Below are 23,862 nucleotides of genomic sequence, written 5' to 3' on the forward strand. Positions count from 1 at the left end.
TTGTTTAGTATCTTTCCTAACAAAACCCAAAACAATTAAATTCTAAGCAAAGTACGGACCTGTTCGGCTATATTTCATTCTTACAGCTTGCCCCGGTCTTTCCTTAATTCGTATCAGTTAGTCACTTTCTTATATCTATGAACAGACTTTACCTTCGGAGTATAAGTGAATGGACTTGAGTGCGTACACACAGGATTATAAAGAGAGCGTTGTAATGGAAATGAAAATGTGGTCGATAGCTTCCATTAACAAATTGTCCAGTAAGAAACAGCGCGACGATCTTAGTCCAGGTAAAACATGAATTGGAAGGTCTTACTTCACCCTAATGACTTACAAATACTGCAAATCTAATCTGGTTTGTGCTAATACGTCTAAGGTGGCATTCGAGATTTCCCTTGAGACAGCACACATGCTACTAGTACGTCCGCAGGTTTTGTTAAATTATAATTATATAACGTATGAGAAAACGGTCAGATCGATCACACAAAACGGTACCCGAAGCTTTTCTCTTCCTCTGAGGTCGATGTGCTTATCTAATCTCCATTCTAGACATCGTACTGAAGAAGCCGTGTTTTTCAAATCGTATGTGCGATGTACAACAAACGCAAAATCTGAACAAACGGGTCAGGAATAAATTTGCATTCATCTCGACCGAATTGGTGATAACATGTGTATCTCGATAGTGATCGTATTCGCACTTTGCGCGCTCAGGTTAAACGCCTTCGAAGACCTTCAGAATCTCATTTTATCGATCGATTAGTTTCCAAAATCACACGTTATTATGGCACTCCAACCGTCTCCGCACTCGATTCAGATCTCTGCGGACGTTCACTTCTTTTTGCAAATCGCCGGGCGTAAACAAAAATAAACCAATTACGACGAGAAACCCGTTCCGATTTTTCCATTTACGGAACAAGTTCCTCTGAAGGCGATCTCCGAGATTCATTCACAGCTAGACTTGAAAAAAAAGGAGCGGTTAATATAGTAACACAGCGTCTATCAATGATATTTTCTGCGCGGAGTCTTGAGAGTGGTCGGTCGTTACGAATGGACGCTGTAGTGCCCCGGGCACGGATGTCCCAACTTAATTAACCTGCGCGGATGATAACAGCGTTGCCAAACGCTCCGGGTTACGGACACCAGACGCCACCGGAAAAATTCAATTAGGATTAGATCTACGAAGGCAGGTCGGGTGGTTATGAAAACAAATTTGCCCGAGAATAGTTCTAGACAGTTTTATTTTTGATTTTGTGAGGCTCTTGAATAAATGCGTCCTTCCATACAGATTCGGCATCAGTGGCCTGCGATGTAATGAAGCGCAACAAGCGTTAAAACTGGTGTGAAATGACATTAATAATAATAATATTCTCAAACTATCCAGTAGGAGACAGAAAAAATACAAAAGCATTTTGATAATCTGTTGATGAAATCGATTGTGACTGAATAAACGATGACAGGTTATTTAATATGTATTTAAACTGCTTGGTAGTTATCAATGAAAAAATAACGAAATGTCAAAATTTTGTCGTAATAAGTGGTTCAAAACACATCGAGAAATATAAGCAACCTGAGTCTCCTGGTTTATGATGGATGAATGCTATGTTGGCCAAAATCCATAACAAAATTAATATAGGAATATTTCTATTTTAAGTCAGCAGTTTCATATCTATAATTTGCCAAATAATGTAGCGTGACTAAAGAATTTGTACCTGGGGAAGGGAGCCTCCAGTACAGTCACTCCATGTGGACGTCAAACGAGAAGTTAGGACATTGGCTCAGAATATGTTCTACTGTCTCGTCATCATTTGGAATTGGTGTTTGTTTACTAAGCAATGACCCATAAGAATACTTGTGGTTGTGCGTGGAGTTTTCCTGGAAAAGGTTCTGTTTGGTTCGGACAGCTCACTACCTGCCTAGATATCCAACAAATTTAGTTTTCATCCCCATTGTTTTAGAAGTTGTTTCCGGGAGTTTTCCTTTTTCAGCTCTTTAATAAATGACGTCGCCAGACAAAGAAAAAAGTTTAGTCCAGTAGGGAATGGCATTTAATCCAACTAAACATGACCACATTGTCGACATTGTGCTGGTTCTGACGTAAAATGTGGTCTATAAAGTACCAGAACTGCTTATCTGCTATCTGATTAGATGCATACAGTTGCACCAGTAACTTTGCGCCTGGTGATTTCTTTTGCGGCTACAGTAATGCTGACGAATACACTGGGCATCTTATAATGTTCAGTTTGATGGATTTGGAGTTGCTTAAGTAAGTAATTACAATATTTTAATTGAATAGGAGATTACATTTTCACTTAAAAGGGTTGAACTTATTAAATATAAACAAAAACTACAAAGTTTTGAAAGAATAATGATAACCTAAAAGTGTATTACTCATTTTATGACGTACTCTTGAGAATTTTTTTTTTTAACAATTTAGAATTTATTTTTTGAGATTGTAGCTGTGGAATTTGTGTTTTATCGAGTGCCCTCCGACGGTCCTACTCCTGTCCTACTTGTGTGCCTATAAGATTTGCTTATTTTTTGCACTTTATTATTAAAAGTGAAACATAATATTTATATTCAACAGTTTTGTTTAGTTTTGGTTAGTTTGTATTCTTAAGGATGAATTATATTTTGGCTGTTTGACTGTATTTCTATAACTACACCTGTACCAGATTAAATTTAAATTTAGGAGTTTTAAAACATACGTTTGAATATGTTAAAAAATTTACATATTTTTTATATTTTGATTTGGTGTGGTATTGCAAGAAAGAAATAATGTGTGGGTTTCCTTCGTATTTCACTTATTTTTAATGTGTTTGAGTGTTATATTTGTTATTGTCCTCGAAATGTATGTTAATAAATAGAATATTTAAAAATCGCTTTAAAATTTCTTAAATTGTCGTTATTTATTTAATAATTTCTGATAGAAGTGGTAATTTAGTGCACACAGACCTGCTACTAAAATCCCCCTCGACAAAACCGCCACCACCTTCTTTAGATTTTCGAGTTGGTGCAGTTCTCCCCCTTTTCATGCGAAGCATAACCCATAGTAGTGCCTCCGGTGTCATTATTCAACTTCGGTCTAGTTCTGGCAACGCCGTGATTTAATGAGATTTAAATCAGCGTCAAGGAACTCGTTCAGCAATGACTGGTTTTTGATACGAACTTTATATAAGGGCAACTCTTTCTATGACGACCGAAATGGTTAATTTTAGTTCAAGGCTGGGAGACGCTTGACAGATCACACAATTTATGAGAGGTCAAAAGATCCGAAGCAGCTTTTTTGTATTTTCTTATGGAGACAACAATTTATCCAGTGATGTTTATACCGTAATTTGCACAGTAACGCCGCGAGAGATTTCAGATGTTTGAATGTTGTTTTTGGCGTTGTTGGATATCGCGTTACATGTTTATTTCATTTGAATGTCATTTATTGTGGAGCCAGCTGAAACACAAAACAGATGCTAGTGCATTGTATCGACAAATTGTGCCGTTGGGTTTTGATAATTTTCGTTTTTTCCAAGGACAGCAATTTTTTATTATTTTTTGACATTTTTTTGTTAGTTTTCGTTTCTCTTTTGTCTTCTTCACTTTTTTTGATTTAAAGTCGTTCTCTTCAATCATTTTACCCGATATATTTCCATCTTTCTTGCTTTGGTTGTGGTCATTGCAATTATGAAACTTAGGTGAATCCAAAATAAATTTTGTTGTACGTTTTAAATATTTTCAATTCCCAAAAATAATATTTTCAACATAATTCTGAATTGTACGAACATCTTGGGAAAACTAATACCGCAAGTATATGACTTACTTAGCAGATGATTACGGAAACAGTGGTGTGGTCCCTCCTATTAAAATACACGAGATATAAAAAAAAATTAGCCCTAGGAAATGTTTGTTTTAATTTAATTGTCAAATTTAATAAAATTAGTAAAAGTTAAAACAAATGATATTGGTGTGGCCTATCTTAAAGAAAACTGTTTTACTGTGACATTTTGAATTGATACCAAGTTATCAGACTCAAAAAATGTATAATCCTTGGTCGTTAATATGAATTGAAGCTTTCATCGCTTGTTTTAAGGTTGCGAAATAAGGTTACGGCAAAGCCCGAAAGGTCACCACCCCCATGTACCAGCAGCGATACATCTCGTTTGTTTAGGGATGTCGCCCTCTCGAAAAGCGAAACCGATCGTGTTACCACGCCCTTTTTGTTAACATAAATCACTTTGAAAAGAATTTTAACCCCCGCATATCAGTGCACGTGCGCGGGAAACGGCTTAAAAAAATCGAGGCAAGTGCTTCGCGATCTGGTGGTATCGTCTAATTTCGGTCCCCGCTTATACAACAGGGAGGCAATATGAATATGGAAACCAAGCTGGGAGGACCGTATTAATTAACCCCATTTCATGGGCCCCTCTTAGCGACACACATTGCGACAAACTTCAAGAATTTTGGTCGAAATTGAACATTTTTGGTCTCCGTTTTGAGTACTAATAAATTACCTCACTGTAAACGACCCGCTAATAACCGTATCCTTAAAATAAATTACTGAAAAATGCTTAAAGATTGTCTACTCTTTTGACAATTATTGTGTTTTTTGTGACAGTTTGGCCACACAAAAACGTGTTTATAATTTACTGACATCAGAATATTATTTTATATTACGTTGTGTAAAACATTTATGTAAATATCACAAAAAAAACTTTACAAAAATTGCAGGATGTGCTCTTATCAAGGCGGGATCAGGTCAAACTCCAAAATTTTTGTCAATATATATATTCTAAGTCTTAAATATCCTTTACGAATGTGTAGCAATGTCCTAAGCAAATGCTTCGCTTAAACAGTTGAATGTATTAAAAATATTGGGAAGTGCCGACGATTTGTACTACCTCATCGTACTCAACCTCTAGCCATTTTACCAACACCTGGAAAGGTCATTTTTCGAAATGTCTCTATCTTATTCTACTAGCGTGTCTAATAATAGTCAATTTATTTAAGTATCCTTTAGCAATCTTAAGCATTCCGGCCACGATATGGGTCTGATTTAACTATCTCATAGAAAATCCAAATTAAAAAAAATATATTTTCTTAAGTTATAGAATCATGGTGATTATGTAGACTATATCGATAATTATTAATAATAAATGAAAAATAAATGACCTAAATAAAAATTTAATTATAAATAATCTTACTGGAAAAAATTGTGATTTTAATTTAGCGTTATCCTTAAAGGGGGAATTAAAAAGGCGTTATTAATATCTAGTTAAATACATTTTCATATGCATTGTTGTTATCATTAGTAATACAAATTTATAGTTTATCAAGGAAGTTTTTACATATATTTAACGGCGCTAGCATTTTTTTAAACAAAATCTGCATATCTTTATTTTCCAAGCTTACTGCCTATTCTGCTCTGAAATTCTGCTATTTCATCCTCTGGTGCGACAGTCAAAACCGCCCGTGGATTAAAATTTAATATAATAAAAAAAGTTATCCAAATAAAGGCCGTGTCGGGCATCGACAGAGGAAAAAACAACAATGATATTAATGAAGCCGCTGCTGTGCCCCGGTTAAAATTTGAAATGTTTACAAAGCGCCGACGCTAAATTAAAACTATATAAATCACGCAGAAATATAACATTAAATTAAAATTTATTGCGTCCGGACACGCGGAAAAATCGCTTTCGAAAAATCGCTTTCGCACGAAACAGATTGGCCCCATTTGACACCACCTGTTCGGTATAATTGTGAAAAATATTGCGTTAATTAACTCATACTAAAATTCACCCACAATTTTATATAATACTGGTACAACCCAAAGACAAGGCGAAAAAAAAGCACTTTAAAGCATTTTAAATTAATTTAGTTATTTTTTCAATTTTAACCACCGCATTGGGGACGAATTTGTAAAGTTGCGCATTTTAAATGAGTAACAAAACGAAACTGGCAGACAAACAAGCAAACCTAGATTGGCCATTTTGGCACAAATCTTAAATAGTCAGAATTACACCGATTTGCAATGAGGTCGTTTTTGTTTATCTTTGTTTAGCATATTCCAAAGAAAGTTTTGAAAGAAATGGATGTTGGTTGGTTATTTATTTATTATATAACTTTATTTAAGGTTATGTGAAAAGTTCTTTCGAAAAGTTTTCAATAATGCAACAAATATTGAAATTCTGCGCACGGAACGTTGCCGTAATAGTAGGTAACATGATATTTTTGTGCAACACCGTATAGTGAAAATGCCACCGTCACTTAGCAACCTGTAATTTGTAATAATCAACCACCACGACTATACCTATCGATTGGGTATGGGTTTTACTTTAACCGAATGTGAAAATATTCTGCACTCCAATATTTTTTATCCAGTTGTACTGTTTTCGTACTGTTGTACAATAGAGAAACTATTTTTACTTGTTTGGAGATTTTGTATAAATAATTGCTTTAAAAATCTGTAAATTAAAGTAAATAAAACTGCAAATCTGCTAATAATATAAGTTTATTATTCTTAAATTGTCTTTTATTTACTTGAAATAGGGACCCTTAAATTAAAAAAAAAGTAATTTCCAAATTGTCATGATACCCATCTCAATTCACTCTATCTAGAGACACTGTCTTGCGCGCCCCAGTGATTTTTTTCCTTTTAGATAATCTAGCAGAATCCAATTTCTACTGATTTAGAGGCTGATATTTTATGTTGCTTTTTCATATTCCTCGGATGGACTTCAAGAACATTCTTCATAGAATTTAGTTACCTATGTACTTTCTTATTTAATAATATACTAATAATAAAAGTTTCAAGAAGGAGGCTAGGGCAATTGAGCACTAATTTTCCAACAAAAAATAATATTGAAAAATGTACGGATGTGTCTAAAACTTGTCAAAATCAGATCAGAAATATAAAATTCTTTTTCTATTAAACTCCACACACGTCAACGAGTAAAACTTTTTCTAAAACTTAACTAGTACACTGAATTTTTTTAACGAATAACAGAAAAGTGCCGCAAATGTTAACACTGTGAAATAGACTTCTTGCCATTTTTCCTACTACTCGGTCTAGTTGATCAACACATTACAAAACAGTCAATATGCTGATACAATAGAAATTCGGAACAAGTGTACTTATAAGTTCCATAGCCTGCGGTTTAAGATGTCATTTCATATAGGGTAAAGGAGCTTTATTTGGACCACCTCTCAATTTTTCTTTTTTCTTTTTAATCAGCACAATTTTAAGCAAATGTAAAAGAACCAGAATATTATACTAATTGCATGTATTACCAAAACGAAAACACAATATTAAAAAAAGAAATTATAAATCATATATTTTCTGGAAAAATAAAATTTGTTTAAAAGTTCATTTTAAGAAACCGGTTTCCTACATTGAACCGGGTGTGTTCTAAATTGGACTGAATATAAAAAAAATATGGTATACAATTACATTAAATATTAACCCTAATTTTAAAACACAGTTAACTCAAACGCTAGTACAAACATTTGTTTGAATTTCGTTTTATTTTTTGATGGACCTGATTCTTCTAAATCGTTTTTGTATGGAGAACTGGTTAATTCTACTGCCTTTTGCTTTCTTGCCACTCTTTTAGAAACTATTCGGTTGCATAGTGGCAAAGGAGAAATTTCCAAGATGGAAACATTTAAAGAAGAATTAGAGACTTAGAGCGAGTGGAATATCGTCTTCACTAGATGAATCCACTTTCCTGCCTTCAGCTTAAACCGATGAGTTGAGAATAGTTGAAGACATAAAATCATTTTCGTTAAACGTGTGCCTATCGGTTGACCATATTCCAGCACCGCCGAAAAGCATTAACAGTATTTCTTATAGTTGCTGCTAATCCATAGGATTTTCCTGTTAAGGCGCTCACCTGAAACATACTTCTAAGCCAGTTTTCGATACACTGCCTGTAGATGTTTTGAAAAGATTTGAAAAATCCCACATTGAGAGGTGGTAAATGGCGTAAACGTAATGAGTTCAACGTATTTTCTGTAAGATGGCCCGTTTAGTGTTTGTAGCCGAGAAATTGCGGTGGTTCAAATTATGGAACTTTTCCCTATGTTTAAGTAAGGATTCGGGGGACCTGCACTCCTAATTTTTAGCAGGCGTTTGGGTGGATTCTAAAATCAAAATTAGCTTATTGAAGCTAGCTTTTAATTTATTGCCCATGCTCATAAACAAAAAACCGAAATTACATCAAACCTGTTTCCTCTCTTAAGGTGTCCACAGACATGATTGGATGTCAGACACTCCGAATATATTAATAAGTGAAAGATTGACGGAGTTTTCTTCACACAACTATATCCATATATGCACGTTGAAGCTTGCGCAATCATAAATTCAATTTAAAACAGAAAACTTGGGCGATGCACATGAATGTCAAATGACGTCAATCATACTAATAGGACCTAAGTTGTTATCGAAGGTGTTTTGACTTCTTAACGTAAACAAACAACAAGTAAATATGAAACAAAGGCGGAAAAAACGTGAAAACGGAGCAAAATTTCTTTCAATTTGGTTTCTATGAAAAGAAAATAATACTTTACTGACAAAGTGTAGCCATTTGTAATTGATTATTTTACGTTTCCTTTGTCGTACATATTATCGGTATAAAAAGCTCTGCTCTCGCAGAAATGTGGTTTCAAAGGGAAAAATAATTCTCGAAACTGACGACAGCTGTAATAAACGCCAAAGAGAAAATGCCGAGAAGTTGACAGACATCGAGCACTTGGGTGCCTCGTCGTTTACAAACAATATATTTTATTTTCGGATGTATATCTGCGTGAATCGATACCGTTAAAACAAAAAAGCGACACAAATCAATAATAAAACTACCAGCCGGTAAAAGTAATGTTTCTGCGAGCTCCCAGGATTAAATTTTCGACGAACTCCGGGGTCGCGGCTATAAATTTCGGGCGATAATTTCCACTGTCGAATATTTCACAAACTCGAAACGTTTTCCCAATATGAATCATTTTAAGTGTTTATACCGTTAATTGGCGAATTTTACTTTTGAATTATCGCAACTATAAAAACGGAAACGGGCTTTTTCAATGAACTTTTCGTCGAATTAACGCAAATTTTGCACGGTCGCCGTTAATTAAGGTCCAATTTGTAAATAAACTGATAATTAAGACGATTGCCCAGTGATTGCCGCCTGAGGTAGAGATTAGAAACGAATCGCACAAAATTGTTTGCTTGTTGTTGTTCGTTTTCTGTGCAGTTTTAGCCAAGGCGTTTTGTGTGACTTCGGTTCATCCACTGCAAAGATTTGTTAAGATACGGAAAGAAAAAAATTTGTTATAACGGACATTTTGCAGACGTTTGCAGGGCTAGGGCTACAATGTCAAATAAAAAGGATGGCCGTTTTAAACAGCATTTTATAAAATAGTTTGATTTGTTATATTTTAGTACTGTTTTATAAAAGATGTTTCCATTTTTTATCATTTTGAAGATTTATACAAACAACAATATTGTTAATTAAGAAAATTTCTTATTTGGTAAAAGCATCTTCAGTTCTCAGTAATCCTAACAATTAATACAACATCCATATTTTGGATTCGGACTGTACTTTGACTACAGTTTTTAAAAAATCCCCTTATGCCTTTCAATCAAAAAGTTGGTATCTGCCAAAAAAATTGCACTTTTCGCTTATGGATAAGTAGATTGGGTATATAGTTGTCAATTAAAGACATTACAGACGGACTTCAAGAATAATTTAACTAATCGTGGATGTTTAAAAAAGCCAACCAGGACCAATTTAAAATAATCGTTATTAAAATACAAAAAATAAAATTTGACCTAAACAATAAATGGCCACTTTGTATAAAATAAGCTGTTGAGTAACTATGTGCGAGAGATCACAAAATCGAATAAAAGGTGTCTTTAAATGACATTGACAAACGGCCTATTTATCATACAACAAGAATGCCTTATATCTCTGCCACTTTCCGTTCCTGGAAGGTTCTGGACACGGACATTTTTTAAAGCCAACTATGATTGCTATATAAAACAAAAGAAACTTGTGAGTGCTCTCTTGTATTTGACTCAAAAAGAGCCCTTATAATTTTTTTTAGATTCAGAAATTATCGCCATTTTTTAAAGTTGACCTTTATTGAAAAACTACCTGTATCTTAGTTGCTAGTAAACCATGCGGTTTTTAAAAGTGCTTGTAAACACAGATATCTTGATAACATGTTTGCAGTAGTTCGGCTGCTATCGACGAAATGATCAAAAAATCAAGAAAACGGGTGTCCGTTTAGTATACGGACTACCGAACCAACCAACCAATCAATGCTTGGGTAGACTCCATAGTAAGCCGGCACCAAAAAATAAAAAAAATAAATAGGTAGATACTTCATTAATAAAGTCAACAGCTCCCAAATTACGAAGACTTCGTAATTTTATTATTAACATAACTTTTAAAATTTTAAAAGACATGTAAATATATAAATGTATAAATACTTTGCAACATTGCAAAGTATTTATATATGACCTACTAAAAATGTTACCCAATATTGGATAGTCTGGCTGTTATGGCCAGCAATAATGTAGCCGGTCAACCTATTAATAATAATAAATTTATTTATAATATAATTTAGAATATGGACACATACAAGAGTAACTAGAAAGATGCCGGAGATAAGTTGACCATCTTCACCAATATGGAGTCTGCAACTACAGCATTAAAAATATTGTCCCTTACGACGTCTTCCTCTATTTAGTTTGCGATAGTAATAATATACTTTATTCAGGCAATAGAAATGGCAATGACAATGACAAAAAGAGAATTTTGTACGGGAGTTCTTGAAATACGGTTTATTGAGTTTTTTTTTTAATAGCACAATCCTACATATCTTTCCATTTTAGAATGAGCCCTTTCACTAACTGTCTGAAAAAGGACGACTTTCTGATTCATTAAAGCATGGAACTATTAAGATTTTACCAACGGCCTAAGATATTCTTTTTTATTTTGTTAACGGTAAGACATAGATACGGGGAAACCTGAACAAAATCTATTTTAGTTCTTGCGTAGAATCTAAAAATGTTATAATATACAATAGAGGGAGTGCTATTTAAGATAAGCGATAGAGTACCTCTTCTTACGTCGCCCTGTATAATGTAGGGTAAATCTGTTGATCTCTTCAGCAGATACTTCTAATTAATAGGCCATCCACTGTGCGCCGCCCGGTATAGCCAGAAATAAAACCTCAACTTACCACTGTAAAGAACGCTACAAGAAAAGTATGTAAGTACAGAAAATTTTTAAAGAATTCTGGCAGTGTCTCTCTGTTTTATTCTTGTAATTTTTCCCTTTACATCCTTCAGCGTAAGCAGGTTTTTACTTTGCTTAAAAAAAATCGCATTTAGAAGGGAACTTTGAAATATACCAGATCGGTGACGAGTAATAACGACCTCTTTAACTTTTAGATTCATGTTGTTCACGTCTGTCCTAAAAGTTATTTTTTCTGAGACGTATCTGGTTTTAATTATTTTGAAATAAAGGTAGCAGGGTGTCAGATTGTGACTGACGGATCACATTCTCTCAATAAGTTGTGACGAATTACCTGTCAAACAATTCCTATATCTGACATCACTGTAGTTATTGTACGACCAAAAATATAGTGCATACATTGCTTTGACGTTTTAAGTATTTTAGAGTACCTTAACCGCAGACCTTCGCAGGACCGTGGTAAAACCCATCCCAACAGATGTTTATTCTGCATTAAGCAGGTCTTGCCTGGGATGGACCGTAACGAATATTGATAGAAGCTTGAAATTTTTATTTGAAATAAGTAGAAGCGTTTATTTTAACCTCAGGTGATGTGTATCGTTCTTAAGAGTTTGATGTAAATTGCGATATGTTCGTATATATTACGGAGGTATTTGACTGTGATCCTTTCAGTAAGTCCGTATTTATATACCTGATTCTCGAGTTTTGACCCTACGAGGCTGTTTTCGCTGGATAATTCAAATGGTAAGGGTAAGTACCTGAACTCTATTTATCTTACAGGTAAGTTTCAAAATAGTCATTTTTGTCTTGTGTGTCCGTCTCCGATTTGTAAACAATAACAGCCTTTTTTAAGACTATACGTTATATTCGCGGTAGATTAATAGTAGTGTTTTTTAACACTATAAATGTGGAGCCCGTGGAATGAAGCAGATGTTCCACTGTTAGAAGACATGGAAAACAACGCAGAATTTGAAGTCGAAGTGGACATGGTAGTCGAACCTACCTAATGACAATTTAGAAGACTAACTACTTCAGCAATTGAAAAAACGGATTCATTTGTCTTCAGATGCTAAACAAATTGTTTTAAATGTTTACAATTTAATAAGAAATTCAGAAGATTGAAAACATATTTATATCCCGGTTGTTAGTGTAGGTAGATACATTCCTAGGACGTTCCCCCGGAACGGTTACGGTCAAGGGTCTGTTGGAGAGGGTGTTCTATAAAGGGTTGCGGTTTTGGAGTAATAAACAGTAGACAAAGTTAACCACGGGGTCGGTTGTAAAATCACTATAAGTCTGGTCCAAGTAAAGTAAGGTCTTTTTAAGATCTCCAGTTTAGTAACGCGTTTTTCCTTTCAAAACACTCCAATTGCTTTTGCATTGTTTACCGACAACAGCTCATACGGTCTTGTCTTTGTCTTAACTCTCCCCCTCGCGCAAAAACCAACCAGCGACGACGCGCCCTCCCCGGTCTGGGACAATTTCATCCTCCTCGTCGCCACGTGGATTAGTCAGCGCTCTTGTTACAATCGCCACTAATTTTATAACGTAAACTACGGATTTACAAACCGAAGAAGTAGGCTCTTCTTTTTAGCTCGGGGAGCGCGCGAGTGGGTTGCGGCGGGGTAGGGCCGAGTCCTTTCCAGCAGTTGTCTCAAGAACTACATAACAGGTGACGGCGAATAGAACGGGGCCGACCGAACTCGACGTTCGGCAATCTCCGTAATCTAGCGCGTACCGGAGCCTGCACGTGAAACGGACAGCAGTCCCATGCAGAGCTTTCGTCTTGCAGGAACACCGGATTTGCACAAGGCGCGCGCGGGCGTGCGTTGGGGGGTTCGTCGCGGACGTGACAGAAAAAAAATTTGCAACTCGTCGACGGCGACGGTGTCCAACGATACAGCGCAGTTTTTTTCTTTTGATCGAAAAATTTGAAGCGTCGCGACGACGGAGTTGAGACGCTAAGCGTTCGTGCGTGTAACTTGACTTGGTGGTGAAAATACGATGTTTGTTATGGTCTGACGAGTTGGTGTGATAAAGTTTTTTTTTTTTTGGTTTTGACTGGTGGACATTTGGATTATTTCATATATTACGAGCGAAATGGATATTTCCGCTGCAGTTTCCTGTAAGTTAACCGCTGAAACGTCTTCGTTTTCTTAAAGTGGCGCTTTTTCAGTAGGCGGGATCTAGTGTTACTTGATAAACCACGAATACGCCAGAAAGGTTATATGCCGACGTTAAACCAAGGCAACGGATAATTAATATGTAACGGGGTTGGCCTCGGGTGGGTGTAAAACTGGAAACGTCAGCCAGTTTAAAATAAACCTAAAGTTTCCGGGAAATGTCGATAGTCCGGAAAATGTTGTCTTACCTATTTACTTGTACCTTTTAGTCGGTGGAATCATTTCGTTCAATTGGCGGTGCGATTCCTAAAATAATAATTTAACCGCATTTCTTATTACATTATTACAATATTAATTTGATAAATTTCCGGACAACTTTTGCGTTGACTAAAACACCTTTCTCTACTTTGATTAATAATTAAATTAATAAATAATAAAATTAATTAAGCCAGGGGAATTTGATTTTATCAGTGGAAATAAGTCAAGTGGGTATAATGTAACGCAAAGCTCAGCACTTGGCCCACATTTTCATTCGTTGTATAGTTGTTTTGATTCTTTTTCAAACAAATGTTCTGGTTACATTTTTACGTTTGACGTTATTTTGGTATATAGTGGTAATGATTAGCATACTGTAGGATTATAAGTTATAAGTTATAACAAAAAACAAAGATTATGATTTTCAGTAACAACAGCAACTAGTAACAAAGATACAATATCTCGGGTTGCTCATGGATGAGCATTTTAATTAGAATGATCACATTAATCATTTATCGAACAAATTAGCTCCGAAGGTCAGTGATGTAGAGATTACCTTATAGATATTATTCTGTTTCTTACCCCCTTTTCGATACTTGCTACAAATTTGAGGAACCCGTGGTGCGGTACAGTTCAGAGTATGCAAGTGTAATGGGGACAATATTACAATATTAGACCACAAACGGATGTTTATCAGGGCAATAATAGAACTAATAAAGGGCTGTGTAATTTGCCACAGAATATTAGAGCAATTCAGAAATGTCACAAATCTGTACAAACTTAATTGCATTGGAATATTTGTCGATAATATAATGGCTATTCAGAATAAGGTTTATAAATGCCACACAAAGTTTTTATGTTTATGCCGAAATTGTTATTTCATTTTCTGGGGCTTTATTTATTGTATTGCATATTATTTTTCCTTTTCGGTTAGGGTTAGAAAGTATCTTCGATACCACTGGCCAACCATTGTTTTGTAAACTATTGTTATGTACTTTTTTTTATTAAAATATATTTTCAAAAAAATATATAATAATGCAATGGAAAAATTTCTAAAGGGCAATGCAAAAGACAACCAGACGATGACAGAAGAAAGCGCAGCAAAATCCATGGCACGTAAAAGAAATCGTCAATCACTGACTCATTTGATTTAGTAAACCCGCAACATAGCGCAAACTACAGGTTTGCATTTAATTTTTATTTGGTTTTTCGTGGGTTTTCGTTTGTGCACTCGACCGCGACGATTTAAGACAACGGTTGCTTTTTTTTTTTCATTTTATTTTATTAGGTCAGTTTTATATAAATTTGTTCAATGGGCTGTGAGCCCCGCGACTCTCAGAATCTAAAAATCCGATCGATCCAGGAAATATTTTTTTTTTTGTAATTTTATCTCGAGGTTTTCGTTTTCCGGGCAGAGTGTATGTATTACAAACTTCGAGTGTCGAAACGAAATCCGGACCGAAAATTTCTGTTTAATCTTTCTGAGAGGTTTCAGAGCGAGAAAAAAGTTTATCTTAACGGCCGTCAGAAAAGTTGTGCGCTTGTTTAAAGCGAATTTCATTTAAAAGGCGATATTCCCTGATTTAATATTTTGTTCGAAGTTGCCGAACGTCTTAATAATAAACTTTCCGAAGTGCCTCTCTCTCTCTTTCCTCTTTGCTTGCCAGAACTTTGAACGGACGAGTTGCTTATTGCCGTTTTGTTTTTTGCGTTCGTAAGGAGACAGTCGGTAAATAATATATCTACGGAACCCTCTACTCAGAATATTCATCTTTTTATCCATGCCAAACTACGAAATCGTGCGCAATAAGCCTGCCTAAGTATAATAATAAACATAGAAACACAAAAAATTGCTTTAGTAAACTATCTTTCTTGTGTTCCTTGCGCAAGTGCTTTTAGCGAAGCTTTTAGTAATGATGTGGCTGGCATGTGTGCATTTGTAAAAATTTTGTACCGCGCTATACTAATTTATTCCCTAGTTTATTCCACTGCCAGGAAAATATGGAAAAAGGATAATTTTTTGCGATAAATGATGCTTATTATTTGTTTTTTTTAAAGCACTGTCACAAATTATTTGTTTTATTAGTCATTTGCGTTTAATATCTAAGACCGTTGAATAAATAGTGCTAAATAATTTCTACTTTATTTCAGGATAATGATCGTCCTTGCAGTTATATTATTACATTTTTTTATAAAAAGATATTCTCGAGCTTATATTTTGTTTGCACCGAGGTATGCACTTAAGAGCTATTTTTCACATCATCAATGATGCTTGCTCATTTTTCTGCTTTACTAACGTTCCTCTAATTTCTAAAGCAAATAGAATAATAACAAAATAACGTTAGTTTCGTCATTAAATATTTGTATAAAAGTGTCACTTCAGGAAACATAGGAGGCCATGCTAAATGAAATTTAGGACCCAAAAACATTTAATTGGGTCATAAAAATTATTGCTGATAAAATTTCAAAATAATTTGCGATATTTTTATTTGATTTGATTGATTATTTCCTGATATAATTCTCCCACATGAATATTACTTAAAGGTAATTGATTAATTATGTCAACCTAACTGGCTAAAATCTCAAATAACTCCAAAACCAGTAAGTAATATTTTGACTCTAAAATTACCTTTTTTTCATTCTTACACCGATTCAGAAATAATAAAAAACAAAATTCACTGGGATTCCTTTTATATATATTCTGAATATTTATAAACCCAGCAAAAGTTATTTTTTAATATTGTTTTTCTTATTGAGGTGTTTTATTCTTGTTTATTTTATTTATACCTGCCTGTATGAGTCTCACAAATAATTTTTTTCGACATCTGTTTGTTATCTTATCATTCTATAATATATTTATTCGAACGCCCTCATAGTTAAAGAAAATAATTATCCAATAACTTCGTTACGTTTACTTTAAAATTAAATCTCTGTCAGGTGTATTTTTTTTCTTCGCGACTGACAATGTGGGTTAAAAAATGACTCCGGTTAATTCAAGAACAGGATGGGTCGTATCCGGTGGTATTTCGTTTCACCTGTCGCACTTGTAGGGGTTTCCAAGGGTTCGGTCACGCTCGCGAAGAACTTTTTGACCGTTGGTGTCTACGCAGTTTTTTTTACATCCTGTCGCCGCGCTAAAATTACCGAGCCAACAAACGGCATATATTCTTTCTTAGGACGAAGATAAATTGACAGTTAAGTGTTAACGAGGTATATCAGTGTTACCTTTCATTTGCCCTGACTGAATTTTAATTTATTGCCTCGGGCTTTTAGAGCTAAAAGCTCTGTTATAGCGACCGAGGCCGGGTTTTACAGTACTTGTAGGAATTAGCTCAGAACGGGGTCAAATAATGGGGATTTAAATGGAGATGTCGATAACACGCCACGGGTATACATAATCGTTGATCATTTTGCTTGACATTTACACGTACGGCCGTTATAAAGCCCCCGTTTTTAAATATATGTGGACTACGCCCCGGGATAGCGCGTATTTAAATTGTAATTTTAATTTGTAATTTTTGTCATCGTTTTATTGAAGGTCGCACCTCAAATCAGAGAAATAGGCAACTCCGGTATAGTATAGTAGTATTTATAGAGTGTTACAGAATGTTGGGAAAAAAATTTAGTGCAGAGTCTACATCTAAATATATCTCGAAAAATATAAAGCAAAAATTCATATTTCGATGATAACTGCGCTAAAAATGAAATCTCGCTAAAAATTCTCTGTTATAATCGAGACTATAGCAGACATCTGACATATATTAGCCAAGAGTTTGAAAAGGAATTTATGTAAGTCACTTATTCTATAGAAATTATAACGGATTATATATATGATTATAAAGAATTCAAACCACTTGTCTGTTTTTGTTTGTGGCTCGCGATGATCGACATTTAAGTTGTTTCTTAATATATGTCATTAATGAACCCTCTGTTCGCGTGCTCTTAATTTTTTTTACTATGTATATAATCTTAATGTTAGAGATACAATGCCTTATCAATATGGCGTCATGTTTCGTCTCAGCTTTTCTTACCTTATTTAAGCTTTAGTATTAAACCTTTAACCATAAATTGAGCTATAAAGATTTTCTCATTTTGCAACTAACCAAACTTATTTGTTATTAAATACTATCCCTAATATCCAATATTTTTTATTACGCAAATTAGGGAAAAACTTTTCTTTTTTGTTAAACATGTCAATTTCCTTTTCAGTAGAGTGGCTTTTAAGCTACCCTGCACCAGAATTATCACGATGAAGTTAGTGTAACATTTTATACTGGATTTATTTAGGTATTATTGAGTATATAAACATGGATCCGGAAAAGCAAATGATTTCTAAAGTATTTCTGTCCACTAATTGATTGAATTGGCATCGCCGTCGATGAATAATCTGTTGTTTTTCCAAGGAAGGAATTTACTATTGTACTGATCAATAAATTTGTTTTTACGTTAACTTGTCAACCCTTTTTTCGTATTTCTGGATGCAGATTGTGCCCTGAAATTTTCTGTAACACCCTGTACGTTTAAATTATTTTTGTGTATTTTCTTATTTCTTCTTATTTCTTATTGTGTATTATTTCTCTGCGTTCCTTTTTCATCTTAATGTTCAAGTTTTATTTACCATAAAAAATATTCAGGTATGTTCTGTTTGGACTGCATGTGAACTAAACGCCCTACAAAGACTTCTTGAAAACGGTCTTCGGTTCGTGCGACGCAAAACGGCAGTGGCTGGTTCGTAATAAGGCAACCGGTTTGTTACCGATAATTTCAATCATCTCAGCAATTCCAACACGGTAGTTCGTCTCTCGGGCGTTCGCTGGGCTTTCGTTAACTAATAAGGAAAACAAAAGATTTCAGTTTTGATCTGGATTCGCCGCGCAACCCTTTGTCCTCGACCAATGTCTCCTTTTCTGCATTGAATGCAGCTGTCAGCTTATAACCAAGTGCTTGTACACAAATTGCCCTGGCAACGTTAAGGAATGCATGCGTTGCACTGGTTGTACCTCGAAATATTCCATTCTGGAGGTGAAAAATGTTACCAAAGTTACAGAAGGGTGTAAGTTGCTTCACTCAAGGTTGCGGGCGGGACTTCACACCTCCTCGCACCTCTGTTGCAGCAATTGAGAAGTGGATTCCGTACAAGGTGGATGTAATCCCTCGTCGATCGGCTTGTGTAGCTGAATATTGGTTACGCTCCATAACTTTAATGTGTTTCGTACATCAATTTGATGAACTTTGGTTATGCCGTCGCTTTGCTACAACCTTGATGGTTGTATCGCAAAACGGTGTAATGGTTCGGTTTGAGTTCAGAAGACTATAGAAACCTTAAATACCCCGAGGGATGTTCTCGTGCATGTAACTACTATGTAACTATGTACTTACAGTATTAAAGCAATATAATTTTTTTTTGATTATATTAAATACCAATGCTTAATTTAGTAGTGATTGGTTGTTAATAAATTCACATGTTCCCATAAAAAATATTTATTCTTACAACATACCCTTTTCCTCGAGTCAGTCCATCCTTGAAAATCTGTCCCCAGTCTGAACTGCGTCAAGTGAAGTAAGAGCCGAATAATAATGGTTTACTAATACTCGCTTTACCTTCTGCCCATAATTGCGAGTGCATGTTGAGCACAGCTCACATATTGTTAAACGTGTCAGATTCTCTTATTTCCCCATAGTCGCACAAAATGTCGTCGCTTGCTATTATACCCCACTTTGCCATGTTGGACTTGACAGGGGCAACACCCATACGTATACAATAATGGATTCGTCAGGTTTTCGATTCTCGTTCCATTCGGACGGTATTTGGTTGGGGTTTTATGTTATATCTTTGGTTTCTAAATATCGAAATCGATATTTTGGTCTACAATAAAATGAAATATCCCTTGTATTGTCAAAAAAAAAACAATCGACGTTATAAATTTTTTTATTTATTTAGATACACTGTTCAACAGGTAAACCCAACTACAAAACAGGGACATAAGTAACAAAATAAAAAAAATGCAAAAGGACAAGAAAATGCTAATACAACGTAAAATAAGACAAAAATAATTATATGCCATTCCTTAAACAACATGTTTTGACGTCACGTACAGAAGAAGAAAATATATCAAGCTGGAAACTTGGCGATTTGCACAGATCGTACATTCTGTGTAAAGAAGAAAATTTTAAAATATTCGTACGCGGCGTAGAAAGGTAAAAGGTTTGATCCACTCTTGAGGTTACCCTGGAAACAACAAAGTTCAATTTCGATAAGAGACCCGGATCAACAACCTGATTATGAATAATTTTGTATTACGAGCTATATCAATTGGGTGATATTTATTATCATGCCTGAAAGACAAGAGTTTCAAGAATTTTCGTTGTACAGATTCCAGCTTCCTTGAATGGACTTGGTAAAACAGATTCCATATAATGTCACCGTATTCTAATTTAGATCTAACAAATGCGTAGTACAGAGCCTGTAAAGTTTCTAAATCTGTTAGGTCTCGCAAGTTTTGTGTTATAAACCAGTACATTTTATTCGCGGCAGACACAGCGGAGTCAATATGTTGAATGAAAGCAAGTTTAGTGTGAAAAGTGACACCTAGATGAACAAAAGTAGCTGGATATTTTGAAGATGTTGAGATGTTGTTTGCACATTGCTGCTTGACAACTTGAACAAATGTCTTAATCAGATGATGTGCACTTTCAATTTCTGAGCCACAAGCTAAAATGGAAAAATTAGATATTTAAAAGGAAGTTAGTATATCTTCCTAATTATATGTTGATTTTATGTAAACACTTTTTCCTTTCAACCTTATAGCAGAAAAAGTTTTGTTGAAGTTGAAGTACGGCCCTAATATTTTCCCTATAACTTATATTCCTAGGGGTGAACCGCAGAGAAATTCTGGTATAAACTACGAAGGAATTCCACAAAGCCATTCCAGAAGATTACAAGAAATTCCAGACGAATTCCAAGTAATTAATGGAGTTATCGTGTATACTCTTCCCTCTGCGGTTTTTGTCCTCGTTATACTCACATTAGTTGCTTCCTGTTATGGCTAAATTTTTCAAGTTTTATTTTCTTGATGTTTTAACTCCCAACATTATCCCTTATAGTTTTTTTAAACAAACTTGTTGTGTTTTTTCGGATTTATTTGTAAAAATAAATTGTAAATCATTTTTTATTGTTACCTATACAGAATGCTATTAAACCACATCTCTAAAACTTCGGGTTACAAATTTAAATGCGCTATGTATATGAGAAGTACTCGTATTTCTATGGATATTTAAAAAGGGTGCTTTATAACGTTCCCCCGTCTCCCAAATATACGTCAATCTTTGGAAACCACCCCGTAAAACGTACAAACTGGATACGGTTCTATTCAAGGGTTCGATAAACACACCGAAACACATTCAAAAGTATCAAATAAAATGCACGACTCGAGGTTCGCTTTATCGACCCGTTTCTGCCCCTAATGGAAAAAAAAGGGGGGAAGGATAATATTTTTTTTTGCAAGTCCCACGCGGCGCGACGTTTATTTGATGCGGAACGTATTCTTTTTGGACTTCGAACGGCGCACGCTTTAATTCAGCAGCGTCGAAAACGCTTGAAATAGATCGCAACACCCAGTGTATGCTTAACAATATTTATGTTTTTTTGGTCGATTGCATAAGGTGTGAGAAACGATAACATTTTCCTTCCAGTCTGTCTACCCATAACTAGACATGTTTTTATTTCACAAAAAAAACTGGTTTTATATATACGTCTGGGGTATTGAAAATACCTTTAATAGATGCCTCCTGCAAGAAGGCGTTCTTTATGTTGTCAATTAAGTGAATTTTAACAAGGTGGGTTAGGAAGTTTGCCAGAGGTTTACTGTCCTACCTTGTTCTGTCTTTAAATTGATCGGAATTCAATAACAGTAATGCAATATTGGGCAGAGTAGTCTGTACAGGGTCGCCAGACACGTCGTGAGGCATTGGAGCTTTAACGCAGAACCAGTGATCATGAAGCATAACTAGACCATTCCAATACAAGTAGAGGGTAGCTACAGGTCGATAGATATCAGTGAAATCGATATATCAGCCAATTAGTGGTCCGTCCTCGGTTGTTATATCCATTAACCAACTTCATAGCTAACTTGAGCAGCTAAGAAACTACGGAGCAGGTCGTCTTTTTTTTTGTCACACACACACACACACACATAACGTGTTGCCACTTTTGCAACTTGTTACTTGTAACTGGAATAATCTTCCTCCTACAAGCTAACGTGTCCTTATCCCGCACGGTCACCAGACTTATCGTCTATTGAATATAATATTTTTAATAATTTGCTTTTAGTTTTTTAAGAACAGAAACACAAATTTATTAAAGTACACGGCTGGCGATATTCGAAAAATGGTCTCTTCCATATAACCATCTCATTCATATAAAAAGTAAACAAATGAGAGGTGTATCCGAGGGTATATCTAACAAATCTTACGTCCAAGTTAGTAGGCGCAACATTGAAAATACAAAGAGAAAATATTATAATAGAAAAAGTTTAAAAACAAACAGTCCAACAGGGTTAAGAGAGCTATACTAAACACATTTGGAGCTTCTTTCTAACTTTATAGCCTAGACATCCAATCTGAACTTCAAATCTTTAATGGAGATTTAACCAAGTTGACTCATTGATGCTGTAACATCAGTAGATATGAGTTCCGAACCTGTTGTAAGCTATTTCTGTTAATCTGAATTTGTATAGGATATGATGGGTGGGGGGCTGAGTCGGTTGCCATATCTTATACAGTATCGATAATCTGTTAAGAATGAAGAAGTTACAGATTGTCAAAATTTACGTGAAGAACAAGCGCGACTCATTATCGGATTTTCAAGCATTGGCTTCGATAAATTTGTTTAAAAATGTCATCAATATTGATTCCAATATTTCCCACAATATTAATAAAATATATTTACGTTTACTGGATGTTGGTAAGTTCGATGCGTAAACTTATGAGAATAGACGAGCATCTTCGACTAAAAATCGGCAGTCTGGTTTGGATGGTACTCACTGTCCTTAATGATAAAAAAAATGGAGAAAAACCTTGGTTCGGAGACAATTTTTATAATAACCGGCCCGAAAACGACCCCGATCTCGAGCGGAAACGATTTTTATAATGGCGCGGAGAGAACCTGTTCTCCATCCGGTGCTACAGATTCTAGAGGCTGATGTAAATGTGAGAGAATCGGGATTTAATGCGCTTGCCCGTATGTCCGAGAACTGGTTTCGCCTCTTCGCCGCGTTGTAAATCAAACTGTAATTTTCACCGTTCATATATATATAGGATCGTAAATGCGTGTGTGTCTCCTTAACTGCTAAACAGACATCCGGCCGAAGGTACCTTGTACGTTCGTTATGCAGGTACAAGAAGCTATTGACATTTTGTCGGCTGTAATTGCCGCACCATTAACGTGTAATTATTTAATTTTTAAATTATTGCTTATGTAAATCGAACATTCATCGATGGTATTGGGAGTAAATAAACTGATTCACACTATTTTCGGCACTAGGCATGCACTAGCAGCAGTACTTGGAGTCGAAGGTGCTCGAAATCTAGAGATGCATAGTGTACAATATTAAATCAAATATGCCTGACTATATTTCGTATTTTTGTATTTAAATCATTTATAATTAGTTCACTTTGGTAAACAAACAACTGTTTTATGATCTTACTGATCCCATGCTATCAAAGGGAGAACCAATATTTCCAATAACTGATGTGGTTTTCCTCGGTTTCTGCTTTCGGCCCTTATTAACATAAAATTTGGATTCTTCTTTTGCATGTTAGGTGGTCTAATTCTTATAAGATTCTTATAAATGCAATCAACTAGAAATGTCCTTTTCTGCTTAAGTTGAAAAACAACTGTATTGCAGATATGGCATTTTTTAGCGTGGAATGGTTCGGTCGGTGCAACTTTTATCAACAAATTTCATGTTGTCTTCATCCCAATCATAATTTGGTGAGATATATTGCAACTTAACTAAATATTTGACAAAGGAAAATTATTATTTATGGACAAAAGGTTTTCATTTCCGCAATCTTGTAATGTAACATGATTACAGGCATTTGTCGGTGTCATTGTTGTTATATCCACTGTGGTGTTAGCTCCATCATCTTCTAACTAATCTAAAACTAAATAAATAAAAAAGCATTGAAAAGCACAAAAAGCGAACAAAGGTGAAAAGATTTATTATGAATTCGGAGTTTCT

The 23,862-nt window shown here is 35.1% G+C and overlaps 1 protein-coding gene across 8 annotated transcripts in view; it reads left to right on the forward strand.

The window, feature by feature from the left end:
- The window catches only part of LOC132698155 (nephrin), a 520,664-nt gene that overhangs the window by 376,620 nt on the left and 120,182 nt on the right, over positions 1-23,862 (forward strand). For 6 of the 8 annotated variants that reach the window (XM_060664069.1, XM_060664072.1, XM_060664075.1 and 3 more), the window contains exon 1: positions 13,027-13,368. The exons of the other annotated variants lie outside the window; for them this stretch is intronic. In XM_060664069.1, the coding sequence (XP_060520052.1) occupies positions 13,344-13,368 (25 nt within the window). In that variant the 5' untranslated portion in view covers positions 13,027-13,343. Of the gene's footprint in view, positions 1-13,026; positions 13,369-23,862 lie in introns of those variants that run through there. 8 annotated transcript variants of the gene reach the window in all.

This window comes from Cylas formicarius, unplaced genomic scaffold (assembly GCF_029955315.1).
Source record: "Cylas formicarius isolate icCylForm1 unplaced genomic scaffold, icCylForm1.1 PGA_scaffold_2__14_contigs__length_35257938, whole genome shotgun sequence".
NCBI classification, from domain to species: domain Eukaryota; kingdom Metazoa; phylum Arthropoda; class Insecta; order Coleoptera; family Brentidae; genus Cylas; species Cylas formicarius.